Below are 20,024 nucleotides of genomic sequence, written 5' to 3'. Positions count from 1 at the left end.
AGCAAGAAGGAGAACTTAAAAACATCCTAATGTGGAAAGAGCTTCTAAGCTCTCTGCCTTTCTCGATGGGCAAGGCCCACTCAGTACACAGACCCTGGGAAGAGACTCTTCCCCACCCCCTTGCTAGCTGTGGGGTAGGCTCAAAGGTTTGACTGTATGCCATTTTCATGTACAGTGGTACCTCAGGTTACATACACTTCAGGTTACAGACTCCACTAACCCAGAAATAGTGCTCAGGTTAAGAACTTTGCTTCAGGATGAGAACAGAAATCGTGTGGCAGCAGTGGGAGGCCCCATTAGCTAAAGTGGTGCTTCAGGTTAAGAACAGTTTCAGGTTAAGAACGGACCTCCAGAACGAATTAAGTACTTAACCTGAGGTACCACTGTACACACAAACCCTTGGAACTGAACCCCCATGTCTGGTGCCATTGTACTGTATTTTCTCATACAGTGGTACCTCGGGTTACATATGCTTCAGGTTACATACGCTTCAGGTTACAGACTCCGCCAACCCAGAAATAGTACCTTGGGTTAAGAACTTTGCTTCAGGATGAGAACGGAAATCGTGTGGCAGCAGTGGGAGGCCCCATTAGCTAAAGTGGTGCTTCAGGGTAAGAACAGTTTCAGGTTAAGTACGGACCTCTGGAACGAATTAAGTACTTAACCCGAGGTACCACTGTATTTATCTCTTCCAATGGGGCCCAAGGTGTTGAGCATCTGATTCTCAGACCTTCTTTGCTCCAGCCAAGGCGCTGGGCCTCTGCGACTTCAGACCACGCCAAGGACCCAATCCTAAGGGGCTTGGAGGCGCCCCAGCAGAAAGTGTGCAGTTTTGCATACACCATTTTAATTGACGTTTGGATTATGAGAATGGGCAGAGGGGTGCTGCAGCTTCTTCCTTGCTGGCCAGTGTGTTTCGAAGTCCCCTCTTCCTGCTCTCAGGGCTGGGGCTTAGGCTGCCTTCAGTCTTGCCAAATATGCACCCCCACCCCCACCCACCCCCCGGAATTCCTTCTCTCAAAAGGAGCACTCGTGGGAGTTCTTCAATAAATTAAGTTTATTTAGATTAGCATATTTTGCAAGTGAGTTCAATAAATTACAGAACAGTTGTTGGTTTTAAAAAATAATAAATGAAAAAAACAAACAAGCAAAACGAAGCCTGGAGAACCATCATCTGACAAGCAGCCACAGAGTTGAGCCCTGGGGGCTTGGAAGCTGCCCCTTCGTGGAGTCGGGGGTGCCCCTTCTTCCCTTACGATGCTATGGTCTGGCCCCAAAAGCCACCCACTCTTGCGCAGGAGGTGCTGCTCGCTTGCCAGCTCCTAAAGCCCCACATTTCTGTACGTTGCCATCCTGATGCTCCCCATATCGCCCTCCTTTTGGGCCTGAACCTGTTGCCCCTCTCTCCAAAACCCAGATGAGCACTGCAAGCTGAACCTGCTGTTTATCTTTCCTTTGGGAGGTTTGGAACCTTTTTTTCCATGGCTCAGGGAGTCCTAAAATTGCATCATTTCCTACAATGGTGCCACACGGCTGCCATTGCCGCCTTTCCATCTCCAGCTATGGGTGGGCCGCAGCTCCCCCAGCCCTGGTGTTACTGGGGCCACGTGGAGCCGGGAGTCCTGGGTGGGGCCGTGAGGACTTCACTGGGCCATGGCATGTGGTGGCAGTTCCATGCTGCTGCCCCCCAACTGTTGCTGTTCCACAATGAAGAAGACCTCAGGGGGACCCCAAGAAGGCCTAGACACCTAAATAATGGAACAGAAGGCCACCTGCCAACACAGCGCCAATCATCACTGAGCCCCAATGAAACCAGCCGTGAAGCACTTGGAGTTTTGCTATCTTGAATCCCACCTGTTGCAAAGCCTGCTTAAATTTATCCCCAATGACATGAAAAGAGCCTGCTGGATCAGGCCAACGATGGCCCATCTATTCCAGCATCTTGTTGTCACAGGGGCTTACTAGATGCCTGTGGGAACCTTGGCAAGCAGGGTCTGAGCACAAAAGCAACTCTCGCCTCTCGTGGTTTCCAGCAACTGGCGTTGAGAAGCATTTCTGCCTCCGATTGTGGAGAGAGAGCCCTCCTGGCAAATAGCCATCGATAGCCATCTCCTCCGTGAATCTGCCTCTTCCTCCCATCAAAGCCATCCAAGTTGGTGGCCATTGCTGCCTCCTGAGGCCAGGAGTTCCACAGTTCAGCTATGCACTTCATTAAGAAGTAATTGGCTAGAGGTTGCAGGTCCCCAAGTGCTGAAAGGGTCTGCAGGATATAAAGCCAAAATATCTGTTGATGGGAAGGGGCATGGGTCAGGATAAGGGTGCAACAGAACTTCTCGCCCCCACGCTTCTCCCCTCGCTGCAAAATACACTCTGGAGATTCTGAGACACATGTCGCAAGCCACCATTTCATGAAAATACTTTCTCTAACAATGAAAACCTAGAATGCATTGTTTCCCCAACAGCTTGGCTGTGAACACAAAATCCTCCGTTGAACATTCTGTGACATAAAAGAGACGCGTTCTCCAGCCCACCTCAGGGCTTGAGCAAACGCCACCTTGCCACCTTCCTCAGTTGTGGCGGCATCCTGGGCACGACCCGCGAGGAACTTCTCCTGGCCCACTGACTTGGGATGGGAGTTGTGCATGAGCACTGCTGCGTTCTTGCACACTTGCCTTGTCTTTTCACTGGGCCTCACGTGGGTTGTGCCACCTGTGAACTGGCACAATGGCCGCAGAGCCTCCTCCATTTCACCTGCGCACTGGACCACCACAGGATGGGGCCATTAGCAGCTAGAAAAGCTACAAAGCCTGCAAGGCTGGAAACCCCCTAAATCTGAGTTGTGTGATGTGGGGCTCACTCAGTGCCATGGAGCTCAAATGCCCCATGTCTGGGCCCATAGTCTTATCGGCATCTGGTGGCACCCGGTTTCCTTAAAGGTGAACCAGTCTTGACAGCAACTGCCCACCCACATCCAGAGGACCACATGTTCCTCATCCCCTGCTCCAGTGATACGGGTTTTCCCAAAAGCGGCAGACCCAGGAAAGGTGTCTCCATGTATCTTAGCAACATGTGACACTAGACTCCAAAGCATTCGTGGTCTGGCTCAATATAAGGCAGCCTCGCCCAACCTGGGGGTGTTTTGGACTACAGTTCCCATCAGTCCCAGTGAGCATGGCTGTAGAAGTCTGGGGCTGATGGGAGTTGTAGTCCCAAACTCCAGGAAGTGGCACCAGGTTGGGGGAGATTGATTTAAGGGGACTTCATCCGAGTGCTGATTCACTCATCTGCGCAAGCAGCCCTTTGCAATTGCGGGTGGGCATAACCCAAACCAGTGCTGGGCTGTATCTGCCTCTCATCGAACCAGTTCCTGCCACCCCCACCCCAGATTCCTTTCTCCAGAGGGAAATTGACTGGTCCGGAAGCTGCTTGCGGACTAGTCAATTCCACTTGTGAGATGTGGGGAAGCAGGTGGGGCTGGGTCACTGCCACTTAAATGGGATCAGAAGGACGAGGAAGGGGCCCGCAGCATTGATCTTTTTGAAAACGACAATCTGCACACAGCCAGGGACTGCAGGGTGAGATCATATGTTCAGGAGGACAAAAGACCTTCTCGACATTGAAAGCTACTTGAGAGGCTGTCTGCATATGCACAGGTGTCTCTTAGAAGCCCGGAGGCACAGTCTTATCTACATAGTCCGTGGAATACACCTTCTGTGGGTGGGTTTGCCAGCGTGGACAGAGGCTGGCATCTCACCACCTGCCCTTGGCAACCTCCCTCGATCCTTATGGCTAAAGCAAGGCGAATTGTCAGGCCCAAACAGCCCCTGGGCAAAGAGGTTCTACGAGCGCTGGGCGGCTGCTTCTGCCTAGGCCCCTCTGAGCATGGTTCACGTGGGTTGAAGATTTGTGGAGGGACACTGGAAATTCCAGCATAAAGAGCTCATCCGTCTTCCTTCAGGATCTGACGGAGATCCACTAATTCTCGCCCATAGCAAGCAAGCAAAGGCAGCGGCGTCAGGAAAGGGATACATGTTGGCCCAAAGAGGCTTGCCCCCTTTTCACCGGACAGCGTCAGGTCTGCCCCCCACCTTGCAGTAGGGAATGGTTTGGGGGAGTCTGGCCATCAAGGAGACCATACGGCCAGCCTGCAATCCTGGCCTGCCAAATATCCCCGAATTTCTCTTTCTCTCTCCAGTTGGGCTGCTCAACCAAAGTGCCGTCCTTTATTCCAGAGGCAGCAGGCTGGGGGGTGACCGGATGGCTCGCAAAACTGGCCTCCCGTTTGGGAGAAAGGTCAGGTCCGAAAAGTACCGGGGGATGCAAACAATTTACAAATTCCATCTCCATCTCCCTGCAGCGGGCAGTTCCTACCTGAGCTGCAAACGCAGCTGATTGTTCGTAAGTTAAAAGGAAGCGCCGAAGTCTCAGAAAGAGATAAAATAAAGACGCCTGGAAATTCTGGAGGGCAGGGGGGAGATCAGCCCTCCAGCTTGTGTGGGGTGGTCCAGCGCTCCCCACATTTCTACTCAGTCTCTCGACTCCAGCCCAAAATTCCTGGTGAGTTCGTGAAAAGGAAGCAGAGCTTGCCCCTCCCCCTTCACTTGCTGCTCACCTGATCGCCTCTGGAAATGACATAAATGGGGTTCCTTTCGGCTTATTCCCTCCTTTGCTCACTGATGTCCACTTGGCCAAACTTGATTTTCTGCGGAGACGGTGAAGCACGGGGGAAACCCCTGTAACAAAGCCCTTACGCTCTTAGATTCCACATCGTCATCGGTGACCGCTGGCTGGCGAGACCCTTCGTGAAAAAAGCTGGGGTCAGGAGGGACTCCTCGCTCAGAATCACTTGACGTCAGGAAAAGGAAACAAATTCTCCTCTCTTGAGGACAAAATCTCTCACAACGCAGAAACCAGCCAAGGTTGGAGACCAGGGCTGGGAGCAGCTGTGTCCCTTCAGACCGAGGCTCGCTGGACTGCAAGTCCCTTCAGCTAGGATGATGGGATTTGTAGTACAGCGAGATCTGGAGGGCCTGCACAGATGTTCCCAATACCTGATGCAAGCAAGACTTCGTTTTTCCAGACAGAGTTGGGAAACGGGTGATGCCTTGAGCAGACCAGGTGACTGGCAAGACCTGCCATTCGCAGCCTGGGATAAGAGGACTCCGTCCAGCCCAGTGAGACAAATTCGTGGTTGCCCGGCGAGATGATGGCTCTTGTTCCCTTAAGGTTGAGCCGGGCCCCGCCCCGCAGGACGAAAACTAGCAGCTACAGGAGGAGCAGAGGAGGGTGGAGGGGAAGCTATTCTGTGGGGCACCCAGCGGAGGAGGCTGGTGGCGCTCAGTCCAAGGCAGTTAGAAGAGGTTGGCTTTGAGGGGGTTGGGCTTCCGGTGGAAGGAAGAGAGGACCCCAGAGAAGGGGCCTGACATGGTTTCGGCCGGCTGCCAGGCCTTCAGGAGGTCGGCCGTGTTGGTGGGCCCGCTGCTGGTGCTGACCCCAGCCCACAGGGGTGCCTTGAGGGCCTGGGTGGCGTGGCCAGGCCCCAGCCCCTGCTGCCCCGTGCCCGGGCTGGGGCTCAGGCTGCTGCCGGGACTGTTCAGGCTGCCCGCGATGGGCAGGGAGGCGGTGCTGTCCGGGGTGGGGCTGCAGTTGGACTCCTTGGACTCGTCGTCCTCCGAAGAGGAGCGGGGGTCCGGCTTCTTGCTGGCCGAGGGGCCGCCGTTGCTGCCATTCTGGCCCTTGGCGTTGGCCGCCCGCTCCTGCTTGCGGAATTTGGCACGGCGGTTCTGGAACCAGACCTGGGTCGAAGGAGGAGGAGGGAAGGGCAGGTGGGGAGAGAGGGGAAGAAAGGGCTGCAGCTCAGTGGCAGAACAGCTGCTTGGCATGCAGAACGTCCCAGGTTTGATCCCCAGTGATAACTCCCGTTAGGGCTAGGAGAGGCTCCCTGCCTGAAATTATTTCTTCATTATTATTATTATTATTATTATTATTATTATTATTATTATTATTCCCTTCATTTGTAGATCTCAGGGCAGTTCACAACATAAAAATACTAGAATACTGAAATTAATTTTTAGGGGCAGGGCTGCAGTTTTCCATTCAGAAGGTGCCAAGTCCGATCGCCTGTGGGATTGGAAGGCAGAGCCTCTGAGTGGCCCCCAAAGTATGTGGGTAGGGGTACCTAGAGGAATGCTAAGAGGCAAGGGGGCAGCAGGAGGGGGGCACTGATGTGAAAATGACTGGATTTTGCATAAATGTGTCATTAATTGCTGCTGCTTTGAATTTTAGTGTGTTCTTACCTTCCTTAGTGGAAACATCTATTCTGAATCATGCTTTTTTTAAAAATAGGGTAGAATAGTGGGCACCGGGGATGAGTTCATGGAACCAAGGGGTCAGGGGTTCAAAAAGGTTTGTGGACTACAGGGGGGAGACAATATTGAGCAAGGTAGGCTTTCTCTGCAGTGACGCACAGGGAAATGAGAGGCAGCGTGACATAGTGGTCAGTGCCAGATTTACATATAAGATAAACAAGCTATAGCTTAGGGCCCCGCTCTCTTGGGGCCCCCAAAGAATTTAAAGGGAAAAAATGGATGTACATTTCCAAATATAAGATAAAAAACAAATAAAATAAAACCTACATACAGCAAGAGTGTTTTGTGTTGTGTAGGCTCCTGTGATGTAAGTCATGGGCCCTGCCTGCTAGCCTGCTCCCTAAAATATCTCTGCTTTGCTCCTTTCTATATATAGGGTGCCTACATTCTGCATGGACTGGTTGCAGGGCAACCTGTGCAAATGGCTTGAGATACCTTATTAGGTCCATAAATTACCATATAGCATGTATTCAACAGAAAAAAAAACAGTGACCATTTGTTGTTGACAAAGGACAGCCTGACAGAAAGGGCCGCATTACCTTCAGTAGCTTAGGGCATGGGTAGGCAACTAAGCCCCAGGGGCCGGATCCAGCCCAATCGCCTTCTAAATCCGGCCCTCAGCCTTTCTGGGAATCAGTGTCTTTTTAAAGGTAAAGGTAAAGGTACCCCTGCCCGTAGGGGCCAGTCTTGCCAGACTCTGGGGTTGTGCGCCCATCTCACTCAAGAGGCCAGGGGCCAGCGCTGTCCGGAGACACTTCCGGGTCACGTGGCCAGCGTGACATCGCTGCTCTGGCGAGCCAGAGCCGCACACGGAAACGCCGTTTACCTTCCCGCTAGAAAGCGGTCCCTATTTATCTACTTGCACCCGGAGGTGCTTTCGAACTGCTAGGTTGGCAGGCGCTGGGACTGAGCAACGGGAGCGCACCCCGCCGCAGGGATTCGAACCGCCGACCTTTCGATCGGCAAGCCCTAGGCGCTGAGGCATTTACCCACAGCGCCACCCGCGTCCCCCAGTGTCTTTTTACATGAGTAGAATGTGTGCTTTTATTTAAAATGCATCTCTGGGTTATTTGTGAGGCATAGAAATTCATTCATATATTTTTTTCAAAATATAGTCCGGCCCCCCACAAGATGTGAGGGACAGTGGACCGGCCCCCTGCTGAAATAGTTTGCTGACCCCTGGCTTAGGGCCTCATCAAACCTAAATCTGGCCCTGATAGAGGTTAGGACCTGAGAGACCAGCGTTCAATTTCCCACTGGGCCATGAAACTCATGCGGTGACCTAAGACCTCTCAGCTTAACCTACCTCACAAGGTTGTTGTGAGGATAAAACGGGGGGGGGGGTTATGCCCCCACCTTTGAGCGCCTTGGAGGAAAGTTGGGATATAAACACAATAAAGACTGGAGATAGCTCAGTTGGTAGAGCACAAGACTCCTAATCTCAGAGACGTGAGTTTGAGCCCCATATTGGCCAAAAGATTCCTGCACTGCTGGGGGTTGGACTAGATGACCCCCAGGGCCCCTTCCAACTCTACGGTTCTAAGATTATTTAATTTAAATGCAATAAATAAATTGCTCAGAGCAATTGGGGCTTTCAGTGGATCAGCCCCTTTTCCCCCGTTCCCATCTCCAGGAAAATGATTATTTTTTTCTCCCTTTTAAAAAAAGGGATCAGCGTTGTAGCTGCCAGGAAAAGCCTCTCACCTGCACCCTGGCTTCTGTGAGGTCTATTTTGAGGGCCAGCTCTTCCCTGGTGTAGATGTCAGGGTAGTGGGTCTCCGCGAAGACTCTCTCCAGCTCCTTCAGCTGCGAGCTGGTGAACGTGGTGCGAATCCTGCGCTGCTTCCGTTTCTCGTTGATGGTGGAAGGGTCCGAGAAGAACTTGTAGGGAACTGGTTGAGGAGAGAGGAGAGAGAAAGAGCCCCTGGCTTAGAAGGAGGAAGACGGGGTCACGTGGCATGAGAGTGGCCCACGGCATTCCTGCATTGCAAGGGGTTGGACTAGAGGACCTTTGGGGTCCCTTACGACTCTGCAAGTCTATGATTCTGTGCTGCTGAGCTCACCCCTTGTCCATTTCCAGGATTGCGGGTTGGGAACAGCTTTCCCCAACCTGGTGCCCCACAAGATGTTCAGGACTGCAATTCCCATCAGCCCCAGTTGGAACAGCCAAGGCTGGGGATTATGGGAGTTGTAGTCCCAAGCATGCTGGGGATTATGGGAGTTGTAGTCCCAAGCACCTGGGCAGCTCCATGCTGTGGAAAGCTAGCTTGGAAGGTAACCGAGGTTCCCCTCTGCATCTCCTTTCATAGGCGCCGACTCCATGGGGCCTGAGGGGGCCCGAGCCCCCTCAAAAATTCGTTTGGGGGGGCTCTGCCCCCCCAATAATTTAAGAAAATTATTAGTTATATTATGCTTTGTAAAATCACAAAATTATGTTGGTATTTTTTATTTTCCTTGTTTGACGATAGTTACCTTTTAAAATACATTCAGTAATGAGTTAAAACAAAGCCACTCCCGATCTAGAGAGGGGGTGGGGTTGCGGGCTCTCGACCCATCAACAATCTCGCGGGGCTGGCGTCAGCCCCGCAAGAAGCGGGGATTCCCCCTAGCTCATTAATATTCACCGCCCACGGTGGCAGCCAATCGGCTGCCGCAAAGGGCGGGCCCTCACAGGTTCACTTAAGGTCGGGGCAGCCCGAGGCTCACCCCTTTCGTTCCCCCAGCAGCAGCGGTTTGGAGGTCTTGGGCCCCCCCAATATTTTTTATAAGTCGGTATGGGCCCCCGCCCCCCCCAATATTTTTTATAAGTCGGCGCCCCTGTCTCCTTTGGCTTCAACTGTAAAATGAGAAGGTGGCCTTCAGCAAGTCACTGCCTCTCAACCTCATGTTCCACCACCCCAAATCCACAGAATGGAGATAATTCTATGATCCTACCTTCCAGGGTTCTTGTAACAATCTCTCTGTGTAAAGCACTTTGTACACTGTAAACAGTAAACTACCAGGGAGATTCAGAGTGTTAGGACTAGCATACAAAGCTCTAAACGACTCGGGACACAAATACCTATGTAAATAACAATGATCTTGGATCCTATGTTCTATTGTATTTTTAATATTTTGTTGGAAGCTGGCCAGAGTGGCTGGGGAAACTCAGCCAGATGGGCGGGGTATAAATAATAAATTATTATTAGTATTATTATCATTGGCAAGTGAGGCCTTGGGGGTTGTGTGACAGGGCCTTTGCGGTGGTGGCTCCCCATTTGTGGACTGCCTTCCCTGGCAAGGTGCATCCATCTCTCATTGGTGGCCGAAGGATACTGTTCCTAGCAACCCTGAAATTTTCAGCTGGGAAAACGTGATTGTTTTAAAGCTGTTCTTAGAAGTTTTCTAATGATGGTGCTTTAAATATGTGTTTGCCACCCTGGACTCCGTTTGAGGGGAAGGGCAGGATATACACTGAATAAACCACAATGATGGCAATCAATAATATAAGCACTAAGTATTAGCAGTCATACCAACCAAGTGGCTTAGAGTTCAGAACAGGATCCTGCAAACTGACCGGAGCCCAACATGTGTGTAGGGAGGGGTCCTTTCCCCACCCCCAATATCAATAGAAGAAATAAATTTTTAAAGTTGAGATGCTACCCAAGCTGATGCTTGCATAATTACAGTGAAGATGCAAATGTATATCGCTGACCATCGCTAGGGGAACAACTTAATAATACAACCGCTAAGATAATATAATCATTTTATGATATAGCTACTTCATAATATAACCACCAACTTCTCTGAAGAGTGGGGAAGTTAAATGAAGAAGTATGCATAGGTTTTCTAAATTATACCAGTATTTTTAAAGCATGTGGCAATTCTGCCAGCAGCCAAGACAGTCTCACCCCTCAAAATTCATTGTACTTAGGAGAGCTGTGGAAGAGACAAAAACTGCACCAATGGCTGTTCTTTTAGAGTTAGACAGAATTACACAGTTAGAGTTACACAGTAATCTTTTAGAGTTGCACAGAATTCTTTGGCTAAATGAGTCTTGAAACTTTTCCTCGGACAACACCTGCAGGTGCTGGACAGTCATCAATGACATACATAAATATAACCGAGAAATCATTTTGTTTTATCCTCTTCTGACTATTTAATATATTTTATAATTAAATTGTTGGGAGTTTGTCAGCCGCACTCAAGTAGATGTGCTGACATAGACAGGCATGCTGTAAATTTCTTAAACTATGGAAAGAAAGGTTGAGTTTTGTAAGGAAAATTAGGTGAGATATTGCAAGGAAGACTATGAAGAGGAATTATTAGTTAAGGGCAATTAAAAGTAATAGAGAAATGCAGATTCAGTGATAAAGAATGGAAAATCTTCAGAGGTAGTTGACAGAAGTCTAAAATATTGTGTAAGATAAGAATGTATGTTAAATGACTGTTGGAAATGATATGTTGAAAAATTAATAAAAATGTATTTTGAAAAGGAAAGAAAGGTTGGCTTTTAAGGGCACACCCGAAACAGGAATTATCCAGCTCTGCTCAACTCATCCCAACACCTCCTCTAGAGGCCAGGGATTAAACTTGAATTCTTCTGCAGGCCAAGCAAATTTTCTGCCATAAACCACGCACAAATGCAACAGGTGTGTTGGGTGTGTGTAATGTGGCTCATGGCAAAACACCTGCTTGGCCTGCTGCAAAAGGACCCAGGTTTACTCCCTGGCCTCTTCGGGGTGGTTTGGGGGCATGGGGTAGAATCTCCTGCTGCCAACCAGTGCAGGCTATATAGAGGTAGGTGGATCAATGGGCTGGCTCAGTTTTGAATAAGGCAGCTTTGACTTCCCCATGTCAGGAAAAGGGCATGGGGGAAACCTCCAAACCTACAAGAAGGACGACGCCTTCCACTTCCAGGCCTCCCTGGAGAGAAAGTACCAAAAATTGAGACGTTGTTGTTGTTTAGTCGTTTGGTCATGTCCGACTCTTCGTCACCCCCTGGACCAGAGCACGCCAGGCACTCCTGTCTTCCACTGCCTCCCGCAGTTTGGTCAAACTCATGCTGGTAGCTTCCAGAACACTGTACAACCATCTCGTCCTCTGTCGTCCCCTTCTCCTTGTGTCCTCCATCTTTCCCAACATCAGGGTCTTTTCCAGGGAGTCTTCTCTTCTCATGAGGTGGCCAAAGTCTTGGAGCCTCAGCTTCAGGATCTGTCCTTCCAGTGAGCACTCAGGGCTGATTTCCTTCAGAATGGAGAGGTTTGATCTTCTGCAGTCCATGGGACTCTCAAGAGTCTCCTCCAGCACCAGAATTCAAAAGCATCAATTCTTCGGCGATCAGCCTTCTTTATGGTCCAGCTCTCCCTTCCATACATCACTACTGGGAAAACCATAGCTTTTACTATACGGACCTTTGTTGGCAAGGTGATGTCTCTACTTTTTAAGTAGAGGTTTGTCATTGCTTTTCTCCCAAAGAGCAGGCGTCTCTTAATTTCGTGGCTGCTGTCACCATCTGCAGTGATCATAGAACCCAAGGAAGTAAAATCTCTCACTGCCTCCATTTCTTCCCCTTCTATTTGCCAGGAGGTGATGGAACCAGGGGCCATGATCTTCGTTTTTTTGATGTTGAGCTTCAGACCATATTTTGCGCTCTCCTCTTTCACCCTCAATAAAAGGTTCTTTAATTCCTCCTCACTTTCTGCCATCAAGGTTGTGTCATCTGCATATCTGAGGTTGTTGATATTTCTTCCAGCAATCTTAATTCCGGCTAGGGATTCATCCAGCCCAGCCTTTCGCATGATGAATTCTGCATATGAGTTAAATAAGCAGGGAGACAAAATACAGCCTTGTCGTACTCCTTTCCCAATTTTGAACCAATCAGTTGTTCCATATCCAGTTCTAACTGTAGCTTCTTGTCAGACAGGTGAGGTGATCAGGCACTCCCATTTCTTTAAGAACTTGCCATAGTTTGCTGTGGTCGACACCGTCAAAGGCTTTTGCATAGTCCAAACCTAAAAGGAGAAGGACGACGCCTTCCACTTCCACACCTCCCTGGAGAGAAAGTACCAAAAATCGAGACGTTGTTGGGGAAAGCCAAATAGCTGGGGTTTCCTGAGCCCCGAGGCGTCAGCCCAGGCTCCTGTGGCAGCCCTTGCGATTCTGAAGCCCACGCTGCCGCAAATAGCGCTCCATCAGCGGGTGGTGGGGAGAAGGAGACCCGCAAGTCAAGCCTTTTGCTCGGCCTGCCCCAGCGCGGCATGGGCGGCGGCCCAGCAACGTCTGGGTGACGCGATCTCGCGCTAGCTAGCGCGAATCCGGAGTGACTCCGGTTTACACTGATGATGATGAGAATGTGAGAAGAGCCTGCTCGGCCCATCTAGACCAGCATTCTCACAGTGGCCGCAGACATTTGGGGGGGGGGGTCCTGTAAGGAGGATACGAGCGCAAGAGCCCCCCACCCCTCCTGAATTTTACACCAACTGGTATTCAGAAGCATCGCCGCCTCCCACTGTGGAGGCAGAACAGAGCCATCCTGGTTAGTAGCCTTCTATAGCCCTATTCTCCATGAATCTGTCTGATCCTCTTTTAAAGTCATCCTCTCTTAAAGCCACCGTTGTCTCCAGTGGCAGGGAGTTCCACGGTTCAACTCTGTGTTGCTTGAAGAACGGCTTTCTGCTATGCGTCCTGAATCCTCCGACATTCACCGAATGTCAGCGATTTCGTGTGTTATAAGAGGAGGGAGGAGAGCTTTCCTCCATCCAATTTCTCCAGGTCATAAGATTCTCCAATCCACGGTGACAACTCCATTTCTGCAGCCCTTATATCGGGATTCCTTAAACGCGCATCGCAAGAGCGGCGAGTTTTCAGTTGCAACCAAACTGCCTTTACTCCGCCTCAACTGGCTCCAGTTTGCTGATGCGCTACCCGCGCTTACTCGGGAGTAAAGCCCTCCCAACCCGCCGCGCTCTGACTTGGAAGCGGACGGCTCCGCCTGCCGCATCCCTCCCTGGGTTTCAGGCGGAGCTGCTGGATCGGCGATGCGCTTCCGCTGGGATCCCTCTGCGCGGCTCACGTGGACTCGGAGAGAAGGGATCCACGCTGGGATCAGGGCCCAATACCCCTGTCCTCCCTTTGGCTTTGCTGGGGAGATGTTAAAAATGATCCCAGCGAGGTCGGGAGTTGCGATTTGCTCCCCGTTTCTTAACTCGGGGTTCAGTCGGGGCCACTTTCGGAGGCCTTTGGGCTCAGGGGGGCTTTCTGGAGAGCAAAACATGCACCTCTCTAAATGACTTGGCTGAAGGAATTGAAGGGGTGCTCGTCCAATCTGCAGGTTGGACACCAAACTGGGGGAGGGGGCAGCTAATGTCGTAGAACCGGAATTCAAAATGACCTTAACATATTGAAGCCCAAACCGAGTGGATTTCATTCCTGCACTTAGGCAGGAAGAACCGGATGCACAAATTATTATTATTTAATAATTTATTTATTATTAATAATTTATTTATTTATACCCTGCCCATCTGGGTGGGTTTCCCCAGCCACTCCGGGCGGCTTCCAACAAAATATAAAAATACAGCAGTCCATCAAACATTAAAAACTTCCCTAAAGAGGGCTGCCTTCAGATGTCTGCTAAAAGTCTGGTAGTTGTTCTTCTCTTTGACATCTGATGGGAGGGCGTTCCACAGGGCAGGTACCACCACCGAGAAAGCCCTCTGCCTGGTTCCCTGTAACTTGGCTTCTCGCAGGGAGGGAACCGCCAGAAGGCCCTCGGAGCTGGACCTCAGTGTCCAGGCAGAACAATGGGGTGGAGACGCTCCTTCAGGTATACTGGGCCAAGGCCTTTTAGGGCTTTCAAGGTCAGCACCAACACTTCGAATTGTGCTCGGAAATGTGGGGGGGGGGGCATCGGGCTTACTCGCAGGACAAGGAGCTAGGGATCTTGGTGGACCACAAGTCATGAATCAACAGTGTGATGCAGCGGCAAAAAAGGCTAACACTATTCTAGGCTGCATCTACAGAAGTCTAGTGTCCAGATCAAGGGAAGTCATAGTTCTGCTCTATCCTGCCCTGGTCAGAGCCCCAACCTGGAGTCTTGTGTCCAGTTCTGGGCACCACAATTTAAGAAGGATGTTGACAAGCTGGAAGGTGGGCGACCAAGATGATCAAGGGTCTGGAAACTGCCTGATGAGGAACCATTGAAGGAGCTGGACACGCTTAGCCTGGAAAAGAGGAGGCTGAGAGGAGATAGCCATCTTCAAATATCTGAAGGGTTGCCACATGGAAGAGGCAACAAGCTCCTTTTCTCCTGATCTGCAAGGTAGGACTCGAACCCATGGCTTCAAGTCACAAGAAATGAGATGCCGATTCAACATCAGGGGAAAGTTTCTGACAGTAAGAACTGTTTGACCATGGAGCCGTCTCCCTTGGGAGGTTGTAGAGTAGACTCTCCCTCCTTGGAGGTTTTTAAGCAGAGGTTGGGTGACCATCTGTCAGGGACGCTTTAGCTGAAATTCCAGCATCGTAGGGGGTTGGACTAGATGACCCTGGGGGTTCCCACCCAACTCTACCATTCTGTGCCTGACGAAAGACAAATTAAACCAACTTTATTCGGGTTGCTTTTCGACCTGACTGGCTTTTGTTTTCCATCTAAGACCAGGCAATCCCTATTCGTCCAAAAGCTCAGCAGGGCTGGGGGATCCGGGTGCCTCAAGAATGTCAAAGCCACGAGTCCTTTTCTCCCGTCCCCGCCCTCACTCCCGTTGCTTAAAAGGCGAGTCGTACTCCTGATTTGGGTGGAAGGGTTGCATGTAGTCCGGATTAACTCAGTCCGAATTAACGCAGACGGACTTTATGCAGATCGAGGAGCTCTCATGCAAGAGAATAGGATGGTCCTTAGATTGTTAAAATTTTAAAAGAATATTTAAAACAAATAAATAAATTTAAAACTCTGGAACATTTATTAATAGGTTAGCGGCGCCGTTATGTTGCCCGGTGGCGATGGCACCAGGGCTGTGGGGTGGTTAACTCTGTTTATTTAACTCTGCCCTGGTCGGAAGGAAAATGAGGGGTCGGATCCTGCTGCAGGGATGGAGGGAACATCCCCAAACGGGACTCTCTCTCTCTTTCGGGCTGAAACCCAACGGCCATTTTTGTGGGGAATAAGCGGCGCTTACTTCCGACTAGAGCGTGGCCGCCGCTCGTTGCATTCTGCGCAGTAGGCAGAGTCTTAAACAATAAACAAATAAAGCATTAAAATAATAAATAAAAAGAATTAAAGTACTTAAGTTAAAAAATTAAATTTAACATATTGGTGGCCTCCTAGCTGTTTCCTGGGTGCCTTTTTTTGTCATCATTCTGTTTGAGCAGACGTACTTGGCCGCAATCCTACGCGCCCTTTCCCCGGGGAGTAAGTCTCCGTGGAACCCAATGAGGTTTACTTCTGAGTAGACAGGCCTAGGCTAGCGTTTGGGGGAAGGAACCCCAGAGCAGTGCTCACCTGCAGAGGCGCCCAGCTGAAGACATCGCCGCCTCCTCGGTCTTGAGGCGAGGCTGCGGGTGGAATTCCCCCTAGATGGCATTTATTGCTCCGGATACGGGGGAAAACGTGCGACCTAGTGGTTAGAGCGTCGGACGAGGATCCGGGCTCCAGGGTCCCGATCCCCCTATCGGCCATGAAACTCACTGGGTGCGGGTGACCAGTCATTGCCTCTCTCAGTCTATAACCTCCCTAGCAGGGTCGTTGTGAGGATTAATTAAGAAGGAGAGAGACAGGCGGGGTATAAATAATAAAAATTATTATTATTATCCTTGGTGGGGAAAGGTGGGCTATAAAGGAAATGAATGAATGAATGAATGCAATAAATAAGAAATAAAATGGTGATACTGCTGGAAAACCAGGCAGCCGCGTTGGATCAGACATTTACTGATAACCGGGGACTTAATAAATGAATTCCCCAGATGTCGCCCGCCTGACGCGCCCGCCCCTGCTTTCATTCCTGAATTCTTTAACACTCCTCCGCTTTACATCTATACTTCGACATTTGCAATAATCCGACTTGGCAACGACGCGAATTAAATCTGAGCGGCCCACGGTCGTCCAGTCATTCTGTTTTAAACTGAAGCAACGAAAGTGACTCCTCTGTCCCCAAATTATTGGTTACCTTTTCGAGTTCGCCAACTGAAACTCTTTTTTTCACCCCGAGGTCGATTTCAAGCACCGTTTGGTCATTTACACAGCTGCCTTGAAATCGACTAGGAATTCATTAGAAACCATCATCATTATAAACCAGATTCATTTTCAGGCGCGTTTCCCTTGTAAAAACGCATATAATTTAAATCTCAGGTAAGATGCTTACGGACCGCAAGGGTCTCGCTTTGAGGAGTGGGCCGCCTCCCTTATTTCGGAGTCTTGTTCCTTCAAAACAAGAGACCTCAATGTTTTGGTGTTTGTTGCTAAATCCGGATTCGTGTCCTATTTGTTCCTAAATCCGGATTAATTTCCTATTTGTTGCTAAATGCGGATTCGTTTCCTATCTTTACTGTCGAGCGAATGAGTGGGTTGGAATAGCTAAAAGGTTGACGAAACATCCATTCGGTCCTTGCAAACCGACTATCATTGCAACCAGTAACTCCAGAAGCAAAATCCGGATTGTGTTTTGCTCGCGCCAGAAATGAAGGGGGGATTAAATAATCCCGATATCGCGCAAAGTCGCTTTAAGGTTTTACATCAGGGCTCTTTTCCAGGTCCATTAAACTCAACTGCAGGGTTTTAAATATACTTCACCCTCTCCCCAACCCCATCGAATTCAGTGAGACATTAAGGCCAAACCCCGACGCCCATTTACTTAGGGGAAAAACGTAATTCTCTTACACGGCTGATATCCGATTATTAGATCCTGCCCAAATTCTCCCAAACCGGAATGGCATTTTAAAAGCGCCCCCAGAATGGTGAGATGCGCCGGCGGCTTTTCAAGCACAACGTTATTGGAGGAAAATCTCACCCAGCTGCATTTCCCTCTCCCTCAAAAAGCACAGGTGGGGGGGGGGGGACGCACGTGGGAAAGAGATGGAGATTTTGAGTTTAAATGGTCGTTGTCCTGTATTTCACTTCCTTGATTTTACATCGCAATATCGCCCAGGTGGGCTCATCCCGCGTTGGTCTCAGAACAAACGCGCTGCTTGCCAGAGGCATGAGGCTTAGGCAAGGTTTGGAGTCACACAGAACGCTTCGTCGGTGGCAGAATAAATAAAAAAATTAAGAAATTGTCCAGTAGCACCTTAGAGACCAACTAAGTTTGTTCTGGGTATGAGCTTTCGTGTCCACGCACACTTCTTCAGATACCGTGATATTCGTCCGTGGCCATTATTGCGGAGGAAAATAAGAGGAAAGCGGAAGGGATGTGTTGTCAAGAGTCCCTGGAATCTTGCGCATTGCCCAGCAGAGATTGGGTTGGCTTCTAACAATATCTTTATCCTTGATAGTTTCATTCACTGCATTCCTAGTTTACCTTTGCTCCCTGGGGGGGGCACTCAGTCCCCTCCTCATTTAACTCCCACAACAACCCTCTGGAGTAGGCTAGGCTGAAACTGAGTGACTGCCCCTCCCCAGTGAGCTTCGTGGCCCAGCGAGGATTTGAACCCTGGTCTCCCACTCTAACCGCTACGCCACACTGTCTCTCCGTGTGTATGTGTGTGAGTGAAATTAACACCCCGTCTGCCTCCCTTGATGGGCTCTTGGCCTGCTGGGTGGCGTCTTGCCTCGCTTGCCTACATTTACACAGGAGGAGGCCGAACGAGAAGCGCGTCCTTCTTCCACCGCGGAGAATAATTCCGGCGCACCATACACATTTCGAAGCGTAGGCGCGGATAAGTCACGCAAAACCCAGAATTTCTTTTCAGGGTAGTGGAAAGAATTGCCTTAAAAGCACCTGGGTTTCCCTCTAAAACCCAGGAAACGTCTTCTGGGGTATCTTAAAGGCAAAACAGATTACCTGTGGCAAAGGAAACCTGTTCGTCTCTAGGATACCATCAGATGTTTCGCCGTTGTCGGTTTTTTTGGTTTTTTTGCAAACACAAATTAATCCATCAAATTCCACATTTGGGGATTTCTCTTCCAGATACTTTGTAAACGCAAACCCTTTCTCCCGTCAATTTCCAGCACAGTTTTAGTTAGTTACAAATTTTGCTTTGGGAATTTTTGCAATCGGATCGCTACAAGGCAAAACATAGATTTTTTTTTTTTAAAAAAAACCCTTAGGGTACCCGCGTGCTCGAAGATGCTCAGCGAAGAAACCAGGTCCTCGCCGCTTTCAGCCCGAACCGGATCGCGCCCTTTTTGGTAAACTAGATAAACCTCTCCCCGCCAGCCTAAAAAACCGCCAGCGACGGACGCTTCCTTCCTCCAGATTAATAAATTCCATTAAAAAAATAGTATATATATTTTTCTGGGAGCAATTTCTGCAAAATATCGAATTAGATTCCTTGATCTAATCCTTCCATTTGCTCTAACCCGATTACGCATTAATTTGTTTTGGCTGTGAACAGAGGGGCGACGGAGCCCTTTAACTCGATTAGGCACAAATGTTATATCTTTATAACTGCATTTTGCAAAATTGGTTTATACCTGGTGGGTTGCGAGCTCCCCCCACCCTCTGCGAAGGGGGGAAAGGAAATAAAGCGGCGAGGGTCGGCCGGGTTGCAAGACAAAAATTGGAACCAGGGAGAGAAAGAGAGAGAGAGAGAGACGGGGTGAGAACCAGCCAGAGACTCTGGGCTTCTTTTGGGGGTGTCTCTGCCTCCCCAATATTCCGAAGGAGGAATCCCGCGGTCCTGGCCCCTGGAACCAGCCGACCCCACTCCGGAGCGCGGGCCGGCTGAAGCCGCGCCTCCGGCCCGCGGGGCAAACCAGCCCGGTGCCCGTCTCAGGCCGGGGGTGCCCTCCTCCTGCGCGCCTCGGCAACGGAGCCCTGGCGCCGGGAGTGGTACCCGGGGGTCATCCATCCCAACCGGCCGTCGGCGGCGCCCTTACCTGTGGCGTAGGGCGAGGGCTGGTGGTCTCGGAGGGCGCCCAGGGTGCAGTTGGCGGTGCTGAGCGGCGGGCAGGCCGGGCTGGCGGCGAAGCTGCTGCGGATAGGGTTGTACTGGAAGGTGTTGGCTTGGCTACAGGAGTTGAAGTCCGCGTACGCCGACGCCTCCATGGCCGCCATGCAAGAGTCGTACGAGTTCAGGTAGGAGTAATCCATCTTGTACATGGGGAGCCGGGCCCGGGATCTGGAGATCTGCAGGGTGGCCGGCAGGCCCGGGGTGAGAGAAAGAGAGAGGGAGAGGGAGAAAGAGGGGCCCCCCTCGGCTTGGACGGCGGCAGCGGCGGCTGCAGGTGCCTCGTTGCGCTCTGGAGGCGCACCGACGGGGTGGACGGGTGATATAGTTGGCGGCGCGCGGGGAAACAAGGGACGAGGCGGCGGGTCCTTTGCATGACAATCTCGCCGGGAGTCGATTGGGGGGAGGGAGGGGCGGCCAGGGAGGGGGGGCTGCCCGCCGCCCCGCCCACCCCTCCCTCCCTCCCTCCCTCCCGCCGTCGCTCAGCCAGCCCTTAACCCTTTCGGGTGGCATCCTCAGAGCAGCAGGAGAGGCTGCAGGATGAGTCCGTTCGCTTCCCCTGCCAGAGAAGTTTCG

At 50.7% G+C, this 20,024-nt stretch overlaps 1 protein-coding gene across 1 annotated transcript; it reads right to left on the bottom strand.

Moving 5' to 3' along the window:
• Positions 1-1,039: 1,039 nt before the first annotated feature.
• PHOX2A (paired like homeobox 2A) lies at positions 1,040-19,769 on the bottom strand. The gene is made up of 3 exons (XM_083737547.1): positions 19,378-19,769; positions 8,073-8,260; positions 1,040-5,795 (listed from the first exon to the last, which is right to left on the bottom strand). The coding sequence occupies exons 1-3, from the start codon at positions 19,598-19,600 to the stop codon at positions 5,352-5,354; spliced, it is 855 nt and encodes a 284-aa protein (XP_083593673.1). The 5' UTR covers positions 19,601-19,769; the 3' UTR covers positions 1,040-5,351.
• Between the last annotated feature and the right edge of the window lie 255 nt (positions 19,770-20,024).

The sequence above is a fragment of the Podarcis gaigeae genome (assembly GCF_964106915.1).
Source record: "Podarcis gaigeae genome assembly, chromosome: 4".
NCBI classification, from domain to species: Eukaryota; Metazoa; Chordata; class Lepidosauria; order Squamata; family Lacertidae; genus Podarcis; species Podarcis gaigeae.
Note: the sequence above shows the minus strand (reverse complement) of the source record. Positions and strands in the feature narration are given on the sequence as shown.